At 39.2% G+C, this 19,038-nt stretch overlaps 1 protein-coding gene across 7 annotated transcripts in view; it reads right to left on the minus strand.

The window, feature by feature from the left end:
* Positions 1–19,038, minus strand: part of NALCN (sodium leak channel, non-selective) — a 363,332-nt gene that overhangs the window by 108,130 nt on the left and 236,164 nt on the right. For all 7 annotated transcript variants that reach the window (XM_031001413.3, XM_055359447.2, XM_055359450.2 and 4 more), the window contains exon 15: positions 14,829–14,903. In XM_031001413.3, the coding sequence (XP_030857273.3) occupies positions 14,829–14,903 (75 nt within the window). The remainder of the gene's footprint in view (positions 1–14,828; positions 14,904–19,038) is intronic.

Below are 19,038 nucleotides of genomic sequence, written 5' to 3' on the forward strand. Positions count from 1 at the left end.
CCTAACAGCTCTCTGGTTCACCACTGCCTCCCATCTTATAAGCTTTCAGTGGCTCAGGTTAAAGGTAAACATTCAAGGTAAATGTTCTGGCTGGTATGGTGGCTCATGCCTGTAATCCCAGCACTTTGGGAGGCCAAGGCAGGCAGATCACCTGAGGTCAGGAGTTCAAGACCAGCCTGGCCAACACGGTGAAACCCCGTCTCTTCTAAAAATATAAAAGTTAGCCAGGAGTGGTGGCGCACGCCTGTAATCCCAGCTACTCGGGAGGCTGAGGCAGGAGAATCGCTTGAACCTTGGAGGTAGAGGTAGCAGTGAGCCAAGACTGTACCACTGCACTCCAGCCTGGGTGACAGAGTGAGACTGTCTCAAAACAAACAAACAAACAAACAAACAAACAAAAAACAAATGGTAAATGACCTTACCGTGTTTCTCAAGGCACTGCATGGTTCATGCCCTGCTGACTTTTCCACACTTACTCTATACCACTCCACCCTGGTCTTCCTGCATTCTGGGTGCACAGAAGCTTTCCCTTCTCCCTGGAGTTGTGCTCCCCTCCCCTGACTCACCACACCTCCGTGAAGTCCACAAGGCTCATCTTGCAAAACTTAGCTCTCCTGTAACTTTCTTCATCCTCACCCCTGACCACCATTTGTGTCGGGGTCTTCTACGAGTGTCTTTCCTTAAATGATGTTATTTTCTGAAGAAAGCTCATCTCAATCTTTACACAGTTAGGAATTATTCTAATTACTTGATTTACATCCAACTCCCCTATTAGACCAGAAGGCTCCATGGGAGCAAAGAACTTACTTCTTATTGTACCTGGCCTAGCATTGTACACATGGTAGGGACTCAAATATTTGAAGAATGGATGATAAAGCAGATTGTGAGGATGCTTCCAGAAGAACGGAAAAGTACATGAATTACTTGAAAAAAGATCCAAACGGACTGTGTGAAAGTTGAGTCCAAAAGGAATCAGGACAATGACTCCGGCTCCATCATGTTCCTATTTAATGTGTAGGTCCACACAGGGTAACCCTCACTATTCTAACTCCTCACAACAAATCTTAACACAACTATAAGAGTGCCTTTTTGTAATTCAACAACTGTCAGGCACCGCATAAAACTGAAAACTAATTGTCATGCTTTTCTCTTAGAACCATTGCAATCTAGTTTCCCACTGCCTGTGACAGGATCTGAAAGAAAAAGTGCTGCGAGGTTGCTCTTCCTTATCATCCTTGCTGTTTTCAATGGTACAGTGCAGTAAGCTCATGCTTCTTAACAATTTTCTTCTCTTGATTAAAGGAAACAAAATAAAATAGCATCCTTACAGTTAAGCAGTGGGTGGTGTTCAGTTGGAGTTGAAGTGTGAGCTTCTCTCCTGTTTGGGCACATTTTCCCTCCAAATCCCACTATATTTTATTTTATTTTTTTGAGATGGAGTTTGACTCTTGTTGAGATGGAGATTTGCAGGCGCGATCTCAGCTCACTGCAACCTCTGCCTCCTGGGTTCAAGTGATTCTCCTGTCTCAGTCTCCCAAGTAGCTAGGACTACAGGTGCCCGCCACTACGCCTGGCTAATTTTTTGTATTTTTAGTAGAGATAGGGTTTCACCATGTTGGCCAGGCTAGTCTCAAACTCCTGACCACAGGTGATCCACCTGCCTCGGCTTCCCAAAGTGCTGGGATTACAGGTGTGAGTCACCATGCCTGGCCTATATATATATATATTTTTTTTTTAATTGAAGGGTTACGTTACAGAGTGCTGTGGAAACTAGAATGAAAATTATTCTGAATTAGCACAATTAAAGAATGATACAACGACAACCCACCATTGTAGACTCGAGTGGACAATCTTAGGTGTGTAGTTTCATGTTTGTTCCATGGTAAGAGAGATCATGCTAACAAAACAGTCCCGAGTACCCATGGATGAGGCAAAGAAAAGGTCTCTAAAACAATATCCTTCTGGTTTGAGTTAATCACACATGACATGAAATTTTGGAAGGGCTTACAGAAACCTTTCCTCTAAGAAAGTCTCAAGTCTATAAAATTTTACTATGATGGGGTTTGATTCCTATAATCAAAGAAAGGCAGAAGAAAATAACTCCAACTGCTGAGAAAGCTGCTCCAGGGTGGCACAGGCTGGCGTAGGATTCCAAGGGTACGTCCGTTGTTCCCTGCTGCCCCACGCTCTCAGCCAGGCTACTTGCCAGCTTTAGAAGGGATCATTTCTTCTTGAGTCCAGAGAACAAGGCTCTGGAGGTGTGTTAGTTGTCTAGGGCCGCTGCCACAAAGTTCCAAAAAACTGGGTGGCTGAAAACAGAAATGTATTGTCTCATATTTCTGGGGGCTGGAAGTCTGAGATCAAGATGTCAGCAAGGCAAGCTCCTTCTGGAGGTTCTGAGGGGGGTCTACTCCATGGGACTTTTCCAGCGGCTGGTGATGCCAGCAATCCTGGGTGTTCCTTGTGGACCACATCACTCCGGTCTGTGGCTTCATCATCACACATGCTCTCTCTGTGTGTCTGTGTCTGTGTCTCTTCTCTTCTTATGAGGACAACAGTCATACTGGACTAGGGTCCACCCTAATGACCTCATCTTAACTTGATTGCATCTACAAAGACCCTATTTCCAATCAAGTTACATTCACAGGGACTGAGGCGTAGGGCTTCCACATACCTATTTGAGGGACAGAATTCCACTCATATCAGGAGAACATCAATTCTAACAGGTACTTCTGTTTTGAACTGACTTTTTGAATCTCCCACCTATACTTATTTGACTGTGAAAATCCAGTTGGCTGTTTCTATCTTTATCTTTCTTGGGGGGTTGGGGGGACAATCTTTCTCTGTTGCCCAGGCTAGAATGCAGTGGCACAATCACAGCTCACTGCAGCCTTGACCTCCCAGGCTCAAGTGATTCTCCCACCTCAGCCTCACAAGCAGCTGGGACCACAGGTATGGACCACCACACTGCGATAATTTTTATTTTTTGTAGAGATGGGGGTCTCATTATATTGCCCAGGTTGGTCTCCAACTACTGGGCTCAAGCGATCCTCCCACCTTGGCCTCCCATATTTCTACTTTTCGAATGACTTCTAGATTCCTAGACTGTTGTTTTTATGTTGATAATTGATATTCCAAAATTCTGAGCCTCTGTTGTGACTTCTTGGCTTAAACCTTGATCTAAACTGTTCTCAGTCTTAGCCATTTCATTTCTTCAAACCAATTTTATTGCTGTTTATGTCTTAGTGTGACAGAGAATTTATTATAAAAAATATAACATTTATTATAAAAGTAAGAATTTATTATAAAAGTAAGTAGCTATATCAGAAATAGCAGATCAAATGCTGTATAAGCTGATCTTTTGAGATTTACATCATGGAAAGTTATGGGCAATAATAAACTGACCTCAAAAGAGTCATCTCTGACCAAAAGATTAAAAGAATGGCTTCAAGTGGAGTTAGGTAGCATCAACAGGTTTGAGTGAAATGCAGAGTTTTTCAACTCTCAGCCACTAATGATTTATAGGTTCTTCAGGGTACGGTCCTCTCGCTCCTGGGCAGCTGTTCCCTGGAGCATCAGGAATCCTTGATATCTGATATTTCCAGCTGCTTTTGCTTCCCACCTATTGACTTCAGCGTGTTGTACAAATATCATTCTCTATGCATACCACAGTGGCAAAAGGTTGGGTAGCACTGTAGCAAATGGTGTTAACATATCTAACAAAATTAAGAATCAGCCAGCAACCAGGTGGTCTATCTGGAAACAGAGTATGAGGAGTTTGAGGAAAAGGTTGGTGATCCACCTTCACTTCCTTACCTGTCATTGATTCCCTATCCTCTGCAACCCAGCTCTGTATCATCGAAGGCCCTGAGCTTGCTCTTATTGCCATCACTAACCACCTCCTTATTGTTAATATGATCAGTTTTAAATAAAAGAAATTAATTGTGGTAAAAAACATATAACATACATTTTGCCATCTTGATCATTTTTGTCGTTGTTGTTGTTATTTGAGACAGGGTCTCACTCTTGCCCAGGCCGAAATGTAATGGCATGATCACAGCTCACTGAAGCCTTGATCTCTTGGGCTCAAGCAATCCTTTCACCTTGGCCACCTACGTAGCTGTGACTACAGGCATGCGCCACCATGTCCGGCTAGGCTAATTTTTTGTATTTTTAGTAGAGACAGGGTGTTGCCACGTTGTGCAGGCTGATCTCAAATTCCTGGGCTCAAGCAATGTGCTTACCTCGGCCTCCTAAAGTTTTGGGATTACAGGCGTGAGCCACCACGCCTAGCCCCATCTTAACCATTTTAAGTGTACAGTTCAGTAGTGTTAAACATACTCACACTGTTGTACAATAGATCTCCAGAACTTTTTCATCTTTCAAAGTGGAAACTCTGTACCCATTGAACAACAATGGGTTTACTCCTCTCCCTAGCCCCTGGCAACTATCATTCTGTCTTCTGTTTCTCTGAATTTGACTACTTTAGATAAACTCACATAAAAGAAATCATACAGAATTTGTCTTTTTGTGACTGGCTTATTTCACTTAGCATGATGTCCTCAAGGTTCATCCATGTGTAGCATGTGTCAGAGTTTTATTCATGTTTAAGGCTGAATGATATTTCCTTGCGTGTAGATACCACATTTTGTTTATCTATTCATCCACTGGTGGACACTAGGGTTGCTTCCACCTTCTGTTATTGTGAAAAATACTGCAATGAACATGTGTGTGCAAATATCTCTTTGAGATTCTATTTTCATTTCTTTTGGATATACATACCCAGAAGTATATTTTATCATATGATCATGCTATGTTTAATTTTTTGAGGAACTGCCATACTGTTTTCCGCAGCAGCAGCACCATTTTATATTCTCATCAACAAAGTACAAATGTTGCAATTTTTTCACATTCTTGCCAAACTGTTTTTTTTTGATAGTGGCCATTCTAATAGGTATAAAGTGGTATCTCATTGTGGTTTCTATTTGCATTTCTCTAATGATTAGTGATGTTGAACATCTTTTCATCTACTTGGCCATTTGTATACCTTTTTTAGATAAATGTCAGCTTAAGTACTCTGCCTATTTTTAAAACAGATTATTTGTATTTTTCTTGTTGACTATAGGAGCTCTTTCATATTCTCAATATTAACTCCTTATCAGACATATGATTTGCAAATATTTTCTACAATCCCAGAGGTTGGCTTTTCACTCTATTGACTGTTTCCTTTGATGTGCAAGTGTTTTTAAGTTTAACGCAGTCTCCTATTTTTGCTTTTGCTGTCTGTGCCATATCCAATAAATCATTGACAATTCCAATGTCATGAAGCTTTTGCCTTGTTTTCTTCTAGGAGCTTTATGGTTTTAGGTCTTTTGTTAAGGTCCTTAATCCATTTTGAGCTAATTTTTATATATGATATAAGGTAAGGGCCAAACTTCATTCTTTTGTGTGTGGTATCCAATTTTTCAACATCATTTGTTGAAGAGACTGTCCTTTCCCCATAGTGTGGTCTTGACACCACTGTTGAAGATCATGTGACTATATATGTAAGGGTTTACTTGTGGCCTCTCTATTCTGTTCCACTGGTCTATATGTGTGTCTTTATGCCAGTATCACACTGTTTTGATTATTTTATCTTTGTAATATGTTTTGAAATCAGGAAGTATGACATCTTCAAGTTTGTTCTTTTTCAGAATTGTTTTGGCTATTTGGTATCCCTTAAGATTTCGTATGAATTTTAAGATTTCTTTTCTATATCTGCAAAAAGTGTCATTGGAATTTTACGAAAGATTGCATTGAATCTGTAGATTGCTTTGGGTGGTATGAACATTTTAACAATATTAAGCCTTCCAGTTCTTCAACACAGAATGTCTTTTCACTTGCAGATGTTCTTCAACTTACAATAGGGTTTATAAATTCATTATAAGTTGAAAATACTGTAAAAGTGCATTTTTTAACTTATGATATTTTCAACTTACTATGAGTGTTTCTGGATGTAATTCCATCATAAGTTGAGGAGCATACTGAGCGTGTATCTGTTTTGCACCATCATAAAATCAGAAAATTGTAAGTTGCCAGGTTAGGTGGTTCACGCCTGTAATCCCAGCACTTTGGGAGGCTGAGGCAGGTGAGTCACTTGAGGTCAGGAGTTCGAGACCAGCCTGGCCAACATGGTGAAACCCTGTCTCTACTGAAAATACAAAAATTAGTTGGATTTGGTGGTGCATGCCTGTAATCCCAGCTACTTGGTAGACTGAGGCAGGAGAATCAATTGAACCTGGGAGGCAGAGGTTGCAGTGAGCCAAAGATCATGCTACTGCACTCCAGCCTAAGGAAAAGGTTGAGACTCTGTCAAAAAAAAAAAAAAAAAACTGTTAAGTCGAATCATCGTAAGTCAGAATTCATCTTTATTTGTGGCTTAAGTTCTTTCCTCAGTATTTTATAGTTTTCAGGGTATGTGTCTTTGCCTCCTTGGTTAAGTTTATTCCAAGTATTTTATTCTTTTTGGTGCTACTGTAAATGGGATTGCTTTCCATGGTGACTATTTTTTTGACCTCTCTGAAGTCTTTGAGATTGTTGAACAAGGATCTCTCTCGAAACTCTTTCACCTTTTGATCTTGATGACAAACACATTCTAGGCTTTCCTCTTACCTCTTGTGCTGTGACTTCTCATACACATTTTGGCTCCTCCTCACTGGTTCATACCATTTATTTATTACCCCTTAGGGAACCATCCTTCCCTTGGTAAGTTCCTGCTCTCTAAAGGCTTAAATTAGCATCTGCATGTTGATTTTGCTCTTTTTCAGTATCTATTTCAGCCTAGATATTCCACCTAAGCTTTAAACTTTGTATCTCTCCATAGACATTGTCTCATAGATATTTCCCAGGCATCTCAGGGAAAATATGACCAAACTTCTTCCCCCGAAAAAAAAAACCCAAATAAACAAAACTCTCATTTCTTCTTTCTCTTGTATTTCTTCTGTATCAGCGCACTTAAAGAAATCTAGAAATCTGGGTGACATCCCTGTGTCCTGGTTTTTCTCACTTCCTACGTCCAATTTGTCACCAAATCCTCTTCTCTGTACTCCACCACTTTCGATCTTCTCTCATTCCTATTTCCTTTGGTTCAGGCTGCCATCACCACTTGCCTCAAGAACGGATTCTTCCATCTCCAGTCTGGATGCCCTCCAGTGCATTTCACACTGACACCAAAATGTGGGTATGATTATGACACCCTGTGGCATAAATACCATCAGAATAATATCAAAATGCTTAGTGCTGCTCAAGCATTTCCTGTGCTGGCATCTCCTTATTTTTCCAGTTAACAATTTTCTCTCTTGCTCTACACATTAGCCACAGCAAACTCTTAGTGTCCAGAAAGCCACTCTGTTTTTTCCCACCTAAAAAAGACTCTGCAGTTCCCTTGGTCTTCACTACCCTCCTTCATGCCACCTTCCTCCAACCCTCTTCACCTGGATTAGCACTACTCAACCTCCAGATTTCAGTCTGCACCTGCTTGTGAGAAAATGTCCCTGATTTCACAGTCTGCTTTAGATGTTTTCTGTGTGCTTCCGAAACATTATCCTTATAATCATCACCACTGAACCCAAACTGCCTGTTTACTTGTCTTTTTCTCCCACTGGCCCAGGAGTTATTTTTGAGGGTAGAAACAGTGTCCTGACCATCACATGTCCCTGGCCCCAACACAATATCTATAGCATAGTAGATGACTGTCCAGACCCCAGTTTCACAGAATGAGTAGATTTAGCTTCTAGGTCACGAATATCTCAACTGTAAAAGAGATAACTCAGTTGATCTCAGCCTATCTTAGCCTATGCCATTATGTATTTTTAAAAATATTTTTATTTATTTTTAGATTTTACTTTAAATACTGGGATACATGTGCAGAATGTGCAGGTCTGTTACACAGGCTTACATGTGCCATGGTGGTTTGCTGCACCTATCAAATCATCATCTATGTATTTAAATCACACAACCTTTCTCGCCTCCCTCTCCATCCTGATTCCTGGCTCACTAAGCTATAGTCTGATTATAATTTGGCTTCTTCTTTGAATACCCACAGGGAGAAAATATGCTGATCTAAAAAATGGATAAGCATCTCATCCAATCCACACCTAGATATGCTTTTCATTATAAATGAAGGAGCTGGTTCTCTGCAGGCAGCATGGCCTCTTTCAGCAAGGACATTGGTTTAGGGTCAGACAGCCTTTGTGGCCCTGACCCAGGCACATATGAATTGTGTGGACTTGGGTGAGAAATTCACTCCCCTGAATGTTAGTTGCCACGTCTTTAATATTTAGGATTAAATGTGATAATTTAATATAAAGTAGCCTACACAAGGTAGTTCTCAATAGATAGCATTTGCTCGTGCAGCAGTTATATCAGTCTTTTAAAATTACATTAGTTTGAGTTCATTCATGAGAGACTGACAAAATGCTGAGAAGATTGAAGATTCAACTAACATCAGGAGATGCAACCAGTGCTCAGCTGAATGGCATCTTCCAGCAGTATCCCTGCCACCTTGCTACCGCCGTCAATCTGGAATGAACTCAATATAGGCGACAAAATGGAGATGCAAATGAGAGCTTCAGGGTGTGTTAGGCAAGATTCTCCAGAGAAACAGGACCAATAAAATATACATCAGTATTTATTTTAAGGTATTGGCTCATGTAATTATGGAGGTTGATGATAAGTCCCACTATCTGCTCTCTTCAAGCTGGAGACCTTTGGAAGCCAGGGCAACATTTTGAAGGCCTAAGAACCAGGATTCCTCAGGGCAGGAGAAGGTTGTTTACATGGTGCAGGCAATGAGACAGAGAGCAAATTCAGCTTTCCTCCACCTTGTTGTTCTATCTGGGACCTCAAAGCTTTGGAAGTGGTTTAACGACACTGGGGAAGGGGGTCTGCTTTACTCAGGCTACCAATTCAAATGCAAATCTTTCCAGAACCACCCGACAGATGCACCCAGAAACAATGTTTTACCAGCTATCTGGGCATCCCTTAGCCCAGTCAAGTTGACACATAAAATCAACTATCATGCAGCTTAAGGCTAAAGAAAAACATTCACCTAGAGCTCATACTTTAACAAAAGAGAATATAAGGTATTTATGGTTTTTGTTTAAAAAAGTCACAGTCAATAAGAAAGGAAAGCTTCTTAATATATAATATCTATCCAACACTATGCAGTGGACTCTAGCAAAGACCAAACATCATTAAATTGGAACCAGGATTCAAGTGAGACTGGATACAGGGCTGGGTAAACAGTTTTCAATTTCACAGCTCTGAATTTAATCTAAACAGACTACCTATACTTCCCTTTTCGATGATTCCTCCCCTCAGGCTTTTCCGTGGGTTTTTCTTCCCTCAAAGCGTAATGAATTTTATACTGCTGAAAAGAAAACCCTTTATATCTGTCTTTCACCGAATTTGCAAAAATCATTAAAGCTGCAAGAATTCTCTTCATATTCAAACCTTGCAAAACTCTGTGTACATTCCCCAGTGTCATTCCTGCATCACTTGAGCCTCACAGTCATCAACTCTTCTGTTCAGAGAAGTTTTAGGTCAAGGGTTTTGTTGTAGCCTCTATACCAACTGATTTATCAGGAATCTCCTCAGCTCACCACAATCACACATTCACAGACAATCTCATTTTTAGCCAATTTTTAAATGTCATGCAGAAACAATGTTTTATATATATGTGTGTATAAATACTAAATATAAAAAATATAATTTTTATATACTATGTTACATATATTACACACATTATATATAATTTATGTCATGTATTACATATACTTATAAATATAATCTTTATATTTAATATATACATATATGTATAGATATTACATATATGTAATACAAAATTATAATATATTTTTGTATTTAATGTATGATATATACATATATGTTACATATATTACATATATGTAATAATATATACACACACACACATATATATTTTTTTCCAAGGTCTCTGTATTGGCTTTTGGGGATGCTGAAAAGAGAAATATGGTTTCTATGTAATTCAATATGTGGGTCATGTAAATGATGGCAGCTATGAAAAGATTACGCTGCCCTATTGCTATTAGCAATCAGCTTTGTCCTATGTATAACACACAGGGAAGGCAATAGAGGAATTTCATATGGTTATATGATTGAGGTGAGTTTTTGGAACATGATTGTGGGAAGTGACAAAGGAAATGCCATAGAGGTGACCGTCACGGCACACACTGGTGATGTCTTGGAGAGGCAGTGATGGGAATAAACACACCAGAGCCTCTCAAAATTTCTGTGCAAAAAGTCCTTTTACTTTCTCCTCTGGATTCTAAAACCCAAACTTCTTTCCTGCCAAAATGCCTTGATTAAGCAGTAAGAAATTCATTGTAGCTTTAAACAAATTTGCTTAAAGGAGACTATATATGAAAACACTTCAGAACTATAGTATTAAGGAAACAGTGCTGCCACTTAGAATTTTCAGGTTTCCAGCTAAAAGTATTAAACTTGACATTTTATTTAGCAGGTGCGGGCTTATATTAAGTGAATGCACAATTCTCTTCCAGCTTCCTGAAGTATTAAAAATCATACCATAGCTTCTCATGAGGACCCCTAGAGCTCAGCAGTCCTTGGCTAGAAACCACCTCTGATGCACACGGAGGTTGCATAGAAAAATAATGGGAAAAGACATACAGCGCCATGCTTCTCCTCCAGGAGAACACGGGCCCACCGACAATCTATCATGCAGCCCATGCCTGCCCTCAGGGAGCTTCTGAGGGGAACGCCCTGGTGGGCTTTGACTTTTGGCCACTGACTTGCTCACATTCCTAACTCTGGATTTGGCCACATTCCTGCACCTTTATCCCTGAGTTATAGTCATACTCTTTATTTCATATCTGATGTTTTCCTACTTCGCTTCTTCCTTCTTTTCCATTATAATTTCTTCACTAGTACCTTCTCACTTTCTACCACCATCTCACACCCTTAGCTTAAGGGCGGCCTCTCCTCTCCCCTGTACGAGGGCTGCTTCCTCTTCCTCTGTTGAGCCCTACTGAGTGTTGCATGTTAACACCCCCATTTATTGTTATTATTATTTGAGATGGAGTCTCGCTCTGTCGCCCAGGCTGGAGTGCAGTGGCGCCATCTCGGCTCACTGCAAGCTCCGCCTCCCGGGTTTACGCCATTCTCCTGCCTCAGCCTCCCGAGTAGCTGGGACTACAGGCGCCTGCCACCACGCCTGGCTAATTTTTTTGTTTTTTTGTATTTTAGTAGAGACAGGATTTCACCGTGTTAGCCAGGATGGTCTCGATCTCCTGACCTCATGATCTGCCCACCTTGGCCTCCCCAAGTGCTGGGATTACAGGCGTGAGCCACTGCAACATGCCAGCACCCCCATTTTAGAGGGAACAGGCCCTGGTTTTTATTACTCTTGAAAAAAATCGATGAACCAACTTTTACATATTAACACAGTTAAAAACATATCGATAATAAAAGACATTAAAGTCACTAAAATGCTGCTATGCCGCAAGCCTGTTATGTAGGCATCTGAGGAGGATCATCGCTGCAAGAAGATCATTGCAAAGTGGCACCCTGAGTGGCGTTTGCCATCGCGCAGCAAGACTGTAACTCCAGTGGCTCTGATTAGATCCTCTGAGTTTTGAGAGGAAACAAAGAACTAATCTGAATAGTTTTAACGATTGGGTTGCTGCATTCACTGCTATTTTCAGAAACTGTCCTTCATTCTAACAGTTACTTGAATATGAGGATGCCTTTGTTATCTACAACATCATTATTTATAAACAAATAATTCATAGTCCTATGAGTGTCCTCCCCAGTATGCATGACTCATGTTTGGCCTTTATATAGCTTTAGTTTGAATCAATACAGTTTAGAGGTTAAGAGTGTGGGCTTTTGGTCCAAATTGCCTAGGTTCAAATTCTAGCTCTGACATTTGTTGGCTGTGTAACCTTGAGCAAGTTACTTAACCTCTCTGTGTCTTAGTTTCCTCATCTGTAAGATGGACATAATAATAACACCTGCATTGAATGGGGTTTTGAAAAATAAGTGAAAACATAAAACACTTGATACTGAGCAAGAATTCAACCAATGTCACCATAGCTATGAGAATCTATAGACTGGCAGACGTGGTAAAAGAAGCAAAAAGTTTGAACGGAGCAAAGATGGAATTTGGAATGCATAGCGCTTTCTGAAACTTGAAACATTAAGAAAATCAAATACTTTTTTTGAACATTTCCTCTACTCTCTATCTGGGAATAGTAAAAATAGAGTATATAAGTTTAAATCTTAAGGACTGGATTTGTACATGGACAATTGAAACAAATATTTAGGGTAACAATTTTATTGTTTTTTAAAAGAATCTGTAAAAGACAGTCTAAAGTTTCAGGTATCCACATTACTACATGTGTATATGAAAGTGAATGCATAAGAATGTGTGTGTTCTTAAAAATATGCAAATGAGCCCTACCTTAAAGGCCAAGATCACTGAAAATAAGAAAAATCAGGGGCATAAAAAATGACACCGTTGTTAAAAACTAGTGGAAACAAAACATAATCATACAAAAATGAGAGAAAGTTAACCAGGAACACTTTAACTTAGTTTAATAATATTTGCTATAATGAATTTCAGGTTCAACGAGTTTCAAGTATGAAATTAATAGAAGAATTTAATAGATACATAGTTTCAGTCCAACCATGAATAAAGAATAGTGTAAAAAGTACTAACAAAAATGGAATTGCTGCGTTATGATTGGAGTTTTCAATGCCCAAATACCCAGAGTATATGGTCCAAATTGTAGGCTAGTGCAATTGGATAACCAGTTCTGATATACAGAATTTCCAGAAACACAAAGCTTCACTAATATCTAGCAAGTGATTAAAAGCCATTTTATAAATAATGACATTTACCCAAAGTGAAGGGCCATATAGTTTATTAAAACTTTATAGCCCAGGAAAAATGTCAATGCCAATTAAAGTCCTGACTTTTTATTGTTGCTCCTTCACTATGGGTCAGATATGAAATGCCTATTGTGACCATTAGATATAAAGATGACAAAAAATTTAAGTAGGCTATGCATATACGTGTATATATAAATAAGTTAAAATGTTGAAAAAAATGAACACTGCAAAGTATCCTTAGGTTTGAATTCACAATCCTGAAAAAATTGCTACATACAAGTTTATTTTGTTGCTTTCCAGCAGAAAAAATATTTTACAAATGAGGGCTGGAATTATATGGTTATTTAAAAGCATATGGAACCTGGCGGTAGCACTAGCTAAAAAAAATTGGATATTTTAAATTTTATCTATAGAATACACATTGTAACATACCGTCTCAGAGGATAGTACATATCTGTGCATAATAACCATGGCATGAAGGAAAAGCGACAGCTCAATACCAGATTTGTAAAGCATGGACTAAAGTGGTTCTACAACAGCAGATTTTTATTGATCATGTCTAATTATATGGCTGGTCACTTTCAATCTTGAATTCACGTATTAGATATTTTTTTCTGCAACTAGAAGCCACATAAAGTATTTTCATTGATGGCATAAAGGAATGTCCCAATTCTCATTTGAAGAACCTATCACTGCTGCCACAGAGTGAAAAGATGGGGAAGAGATCATCTCTAGCAGAGCCGGGAAGATGCCTATTTGCCTGGGTAGCTGTAGGATGGTAAAGAACTCAAAACCTTTCTTGGTATGCTCCGAGTAGGAATCTTCATAACAATTTTTGTTTGTTTGTTTGTTCTGTTTTTTTTCCCTTATTGATACCATCTGTTAAAAGCATAGGCTTTAAAGGTAAGAGTAATAAAATGAAATGCCTAACCTGATCATGAGATAGATTAAAAAAAACTAAAAAATTTAAATAGGTTATACTTTTCACTTTGTTAAAAATAGAGAGCTCTGGGAAATTCTGAATATGGAAGGCCTGCTTATAATTCCAAATGGAAAGTTTGAGAGCCATGGTTCTGTTAACATTATGACAGGTGTAGTTCTGTCAACATTATAACATTCTAACAGTTGCGCAGAGTTTGGTAGTTAACATCTCAACTATTCTCTCAGTGTTGGGGAGGGTGATACAAGAACGTTCCACTCATTGTCCCACTCTCTTGCAAGCTCTTCTTCTCAAAGGGTCTGTACTCTTTGATAGAGCCAAATATTCAAGCCAAATATCCTCCATGCAACAGAAGCTATAGGAATGATTGACTATAGCTGTAATCCTCCTGCCATTAAGAACACAGCATTCACCTATTTCTAGTTTCATTTTTTGGGGTATAACTTTCACCATGATGACATCCCGTCTGTTTTCATACATAACTGGGTCCACATTTGATCATTTATTCTGTTTCTTATACTCACTATGGGCACCCAGACTAAATTGTCCTTTAGCGTCTAGAGACCAGGCAGCTTGACTGTAGTATTTTTATGATGATGATAAACACTATTACATATAATTATGCAAAATCTGGCCTTGAGGCATCTCATTTCCAAACAACCTTCATTTAATGGCAGAATGAGAACAGTCTCCAAATCCAATTAACTATACTCTGCCCATTTTACTTTTATTCAAAAATAATAAAACTATTCCTAGGATATTTATAGAGTAATAGAAAGTTTCCCTTGTTAATATTAGATAAAAGTTAAACTTAAAAGAACACCATTTTACCACCTTGGATAGCCTTATTACATTTTATTTTTACTTTGAAGCTCAAATTTTTAATATTGCCTATAAGCAAATGGTTTGCCCCTGGTTTTTTGTCCTTTTCAAAAAAAATCCCCCACACATTACTTACTTGTTTAAGCTTCTTTAGGTCTTCATCAAGTTCTAAGTTGTCCAAAATGACAGCAACAAACAAACTCAGGAGGATCTATAAAATGGTGAAATAACAATGAAAAAACCCACATGCCATAAGTATCAAAATATTATATGTATAATATAGCTACCTAAAATATATTGAGTATATAATTCATTAAATGCAAAATAAACATGCAGTGATGAATCATTGCATAGGTATTTCAAGGTATTTATCACAAATACATGAAATAAAATGCATACGTTCATTGAAATAATATATTAACTTGCTTTATGAAACCAACTTACTTAAAAAGGAAATTAAGGAAAAGGTTTTTCTGAACTCAACAATCCCACTTCTGTGATAATACTCTAAAAAAGTGATCTGAACTATTGATGAAAAGCTTAATATACACAGGTGCTTATTAGAGGGTTATTTGTAATAAGGAAATATTAGAAATAACATCCAATTTTGCATGAATAGTCAATACAGTTATAGAGATTTATGTGATAAGATACATGCAGCCATTACAAATTCCCATTGTGGTAGCTACTCTTCAAGATGGCCTCCAGAGTTGTTCTAGACTCCTGGTTCATGCCTTTGTGTAGTTCCCTTCCAGATTGAATATGGCTGGCCTGTGTCATGAGCAGGTTGCAGAAATGATTGTGTGTGACTTATGAGGCTAGGCAATAAAATACACTGTGTCTTTACCCTTGGTCTCTCCTACATCACCTGCTCTGTGGAAGCAGGTGCTATGTTGTGAGGATGCTGAAGCAGCCCTCTGGAGAGGTCCATGTGGTGAGGAACTGAGGCCTCCTGCCAACAGCCACTGGAGTGACCCATCTTGGAAAGAGGCACTCCAGCCCTAGTAAAACTTCAAGGTGACTGCAGCTGTAGACAACACCTCAACTGCAACCTCATGACACTTTGAACTAGAAACACTCAGCTAAGCCTGTCTCAGATTCCCAACCTTAAGAAACTAATTGAGATAATAAACGTCTACTTCCTGGTAGGCTTCTAATGTGTGGGTAATTTATTACATAGCAATAGATAACTAATACACTGGTGAATTTTTATGGTGTTGAAAACACATTATAATAGTAAATACGAGTATATATATATATATATATATATATATATGGTAGAAGCTCAACTATGCATATAACGGAGTAATAGAGAAAATGCTCAAAGGAGGTACTTTAGAAATATTAATGGTACTTGCTTTTGTGTATTGGAGTAATACATTTTTTCCTCTTTTAAAAAATGTTATGATTTTCTCAGTTTTTTTTAAATGTATGCTTCTTTTAGAACAGGTAAATAAAATAAAACAACAAAATAGTATAATTTTTAAAAATATTTTACGCTGTAGTCCCTCTTCAACTTTGAATTTTTTAAAGTCCCACATTCACTTGATCATCTTTTTCATTTCTAACTTATATTTTTCTTTTCAGTTTTCTTCTTAATGAATTATTTCCATTTGTTAATATTAGGTGGTTAAGCATGAAGGTCAGAAAGTTGAGATAATTCAGCCAGTGCTAGAGAAGTTATTATGCAGAAGTTAATGGCTAGCTCTTTTTCAATTTTAATGAGTATATCAACATGATTAAATTATGATGGGATATGCTTGGCTTGGGACAAATGCCAGCACCCTTCTTTTCAACAGCCATGCCCTTTGGAGTCTTATCATAACTTGAAGAAGATACAGAACGATCTAGACCAGAGGGTTTTTATTAACATCACCATGACTGGTACACCACTGGTAACTGGGCATCAGGCTTATTCTGAACTAGACATGATTCCAAACTGGACATTTTAAATTTTGCTCCATGTTCAGCCCATTTCCCAATACCTTGATGACAGAAAGTAATACCAGAGGCAGAGTCTACCTTCCCTTGTCTTGATTTCTCACCCCGAATTCTGAGATGTTCACCTGCTGGTTTCCTTCTGCAGGAGGGGATATCTTATACCCCTTCTCTCACCCCTGGGCACAGGAGCAGGCATTGTTCTGTGTCCTAATTTAATCATGTTTCCTCTCTCTCTAGTGAAAGTGCAAACACGAATCTAAAAAAAGGGGGGTCGGAAGGGATCCTGTTCGCCTCCCTTTTCTTAGAGCATTTCCTTTATAAGACTTGGAATTGTAAATTCTTTCCCTTTCTGTTTGAGATGTATATAAATACTTTTAAGAGCCAAATAAGCTTCTCACCAGTTCTACAACCTAAAAGAATGTTTTCCTTGAGGGCTGTCTCCTTGAAGTAATGTAAACATCAAGGAAGACAGAGCCTCCATCTCCCCTTCTCCGTAGAGGGTGGGAGTTTAGACATCTGGCTCCAAGTTGTAAACCTACCTACTTGTCACGGAAATATGAGAAGTTTTAATTTTCCTTTGGATAAAGGCAATCAGCTCCCACAGATGGCCACCCCACTTACCAGGTGAATTTAGGATAAACTATATTTAACAAGTGGTGCTGTCAAGTCTTCTTACTTGAGGACTAGTTATTTCTATCTTGAGAACACGTATGGAAAGCGGTAATATAAAAGAGGGAGGTATTTTCTGCCTCCGTGATCTCTTTAGCAGATTGCCAGTGATGTGCATTGCAGCCTGCGTTAGTGCTTTTTCAATAATAAAACTGGGCTCTCTCTCCTCTACCTTTAAGGAGAGGTTTCGTGGATTGGCAGGAGATTTTATTCTTAATTATATCCCCCAAACTGGTCAGAGGGCAGGCTACTTAAGGACAGCAAGGCTATGTTATTCTATTAAATTTGACAAACAGTTGACTGGACTCCATGGATGTGTGAGGCACTGCCTGGTCAGATACATAAATACAATATTGCACTCACTGCAATGATGTTTATCATTGAATTAAGCAGACATAGAAGAGAGCACTGTGCTTGGAGTCAGAGAGCTCAGGTAGCAAACAGGCTGTGCCAGCTATGAGCCACGTGGCAACTGCCAGCCCACAGTGAGTTTCGGTGCTCTCGTTTGTAAAATATTACATATGTAATAATAGCTCAACAAATTGCAGCTTTTTTTTTTCATTTAATTCTCCCCGAGCAACCCTGACGTGTAGTATAGCTATACAATGTCTGAAAATATACAGACATAAAATTAGTTATGCAAAGCTAAAAGAAATTTCTTGGTTTTTCTACAAATGAATTGAATTTGGTGCACAATCCCTCCATTTCTGTTGGGGGCTGGAAACATTATCTTGCTACATCAATTCCATTCAGTCCTTTCAAGCTCAGTTACATTTGAATAAATGCTCCTTTTCTTTTTAGGGTAGTTTAAGGTCAAGGTTACCCACTACAAGCTGGGTAATGTGTCCTCCATCCCCCATCAGGGGAACTGATGAGGCTGTACTGGGGGTTTGGGGCTTTCTCTCTGCTGACTTGACCACCGTCTCAGCTCCCAAAGCTAAGAGCTCTGATTCCCAGTGATGTCCTCCATATGCGCTTCCTAGAGTACTGTAACACAGTGCATGGAGTTGGTGGCTTCAAACAACAGACATTTATTTGATCACAATTCTGGAGGCCAGAGTCCAAAATTGAGTTGTCGGCAAGACCACACTCTCTCCAAAGGCCATGGGGGAGAATACTCCCTTGTCTCTTCCAGCTGCTGGTGGCCTCCTCTGTCCCTTGGCTTGTGGCTTTGTTAACACCAGTCACTTGGCCTTTACCTAATACCAGTCACAAGGCTTTCTCTCTGTGTCTTGTGCTCTTCTGTCTCTTACAAGGACGCTTGTCATTGGACTTAGGGCCCACCCAGATAATCCAGGATGATCTCATCACAAGATCCTTAATTTAATTACATCTGCAAAGACTGTTTTTCCAATAAGGTCGTGTTCATAGGTTCTGTGGGTTAAGCCATGGTCCTATCTTTTGCAGGGGCCCATTTAATCCACTATACTCTCCACCCGGTCTTTTTTTTTTTTTTTTTTTGAGGCAGGGTCTCACATTGTCACCCAGGCTGGAGTGCAGTGGTGTGATCTCAACTCATGCAGCCTCCACCTCATGGGCTCAAGCGATCCTCCCACCTCAGCCTCCCAAGTAGCTGGGACTACAGGCACCTACCACCATGCCTGGCTACTTTTTTTTTTTAATTTTTTTTTGTAGAGACAAGGTTGACCAGGCTGGTCTTGAACTCCTGAGCTCATGAGACATGGATCTTGGCCTCCCAAAGTGCTAGGATTACAGGTGTGAGCCACCACGCCTGG

This window comes from Gorilla gorilla, chromosome 14 (assembly GCF_029281585.2).
Source record: "Gorilla gorilla gorilla isolate KB3781 chromosome 14, NHGRI_mGorGor1-v2.1_pri, whole genome shotgun sequence".
NCBI lineage: Eukaryota > Metazoa > Chordata > Mammalia > Primates > Hominidae > Gorilla > Gorilla gorilla.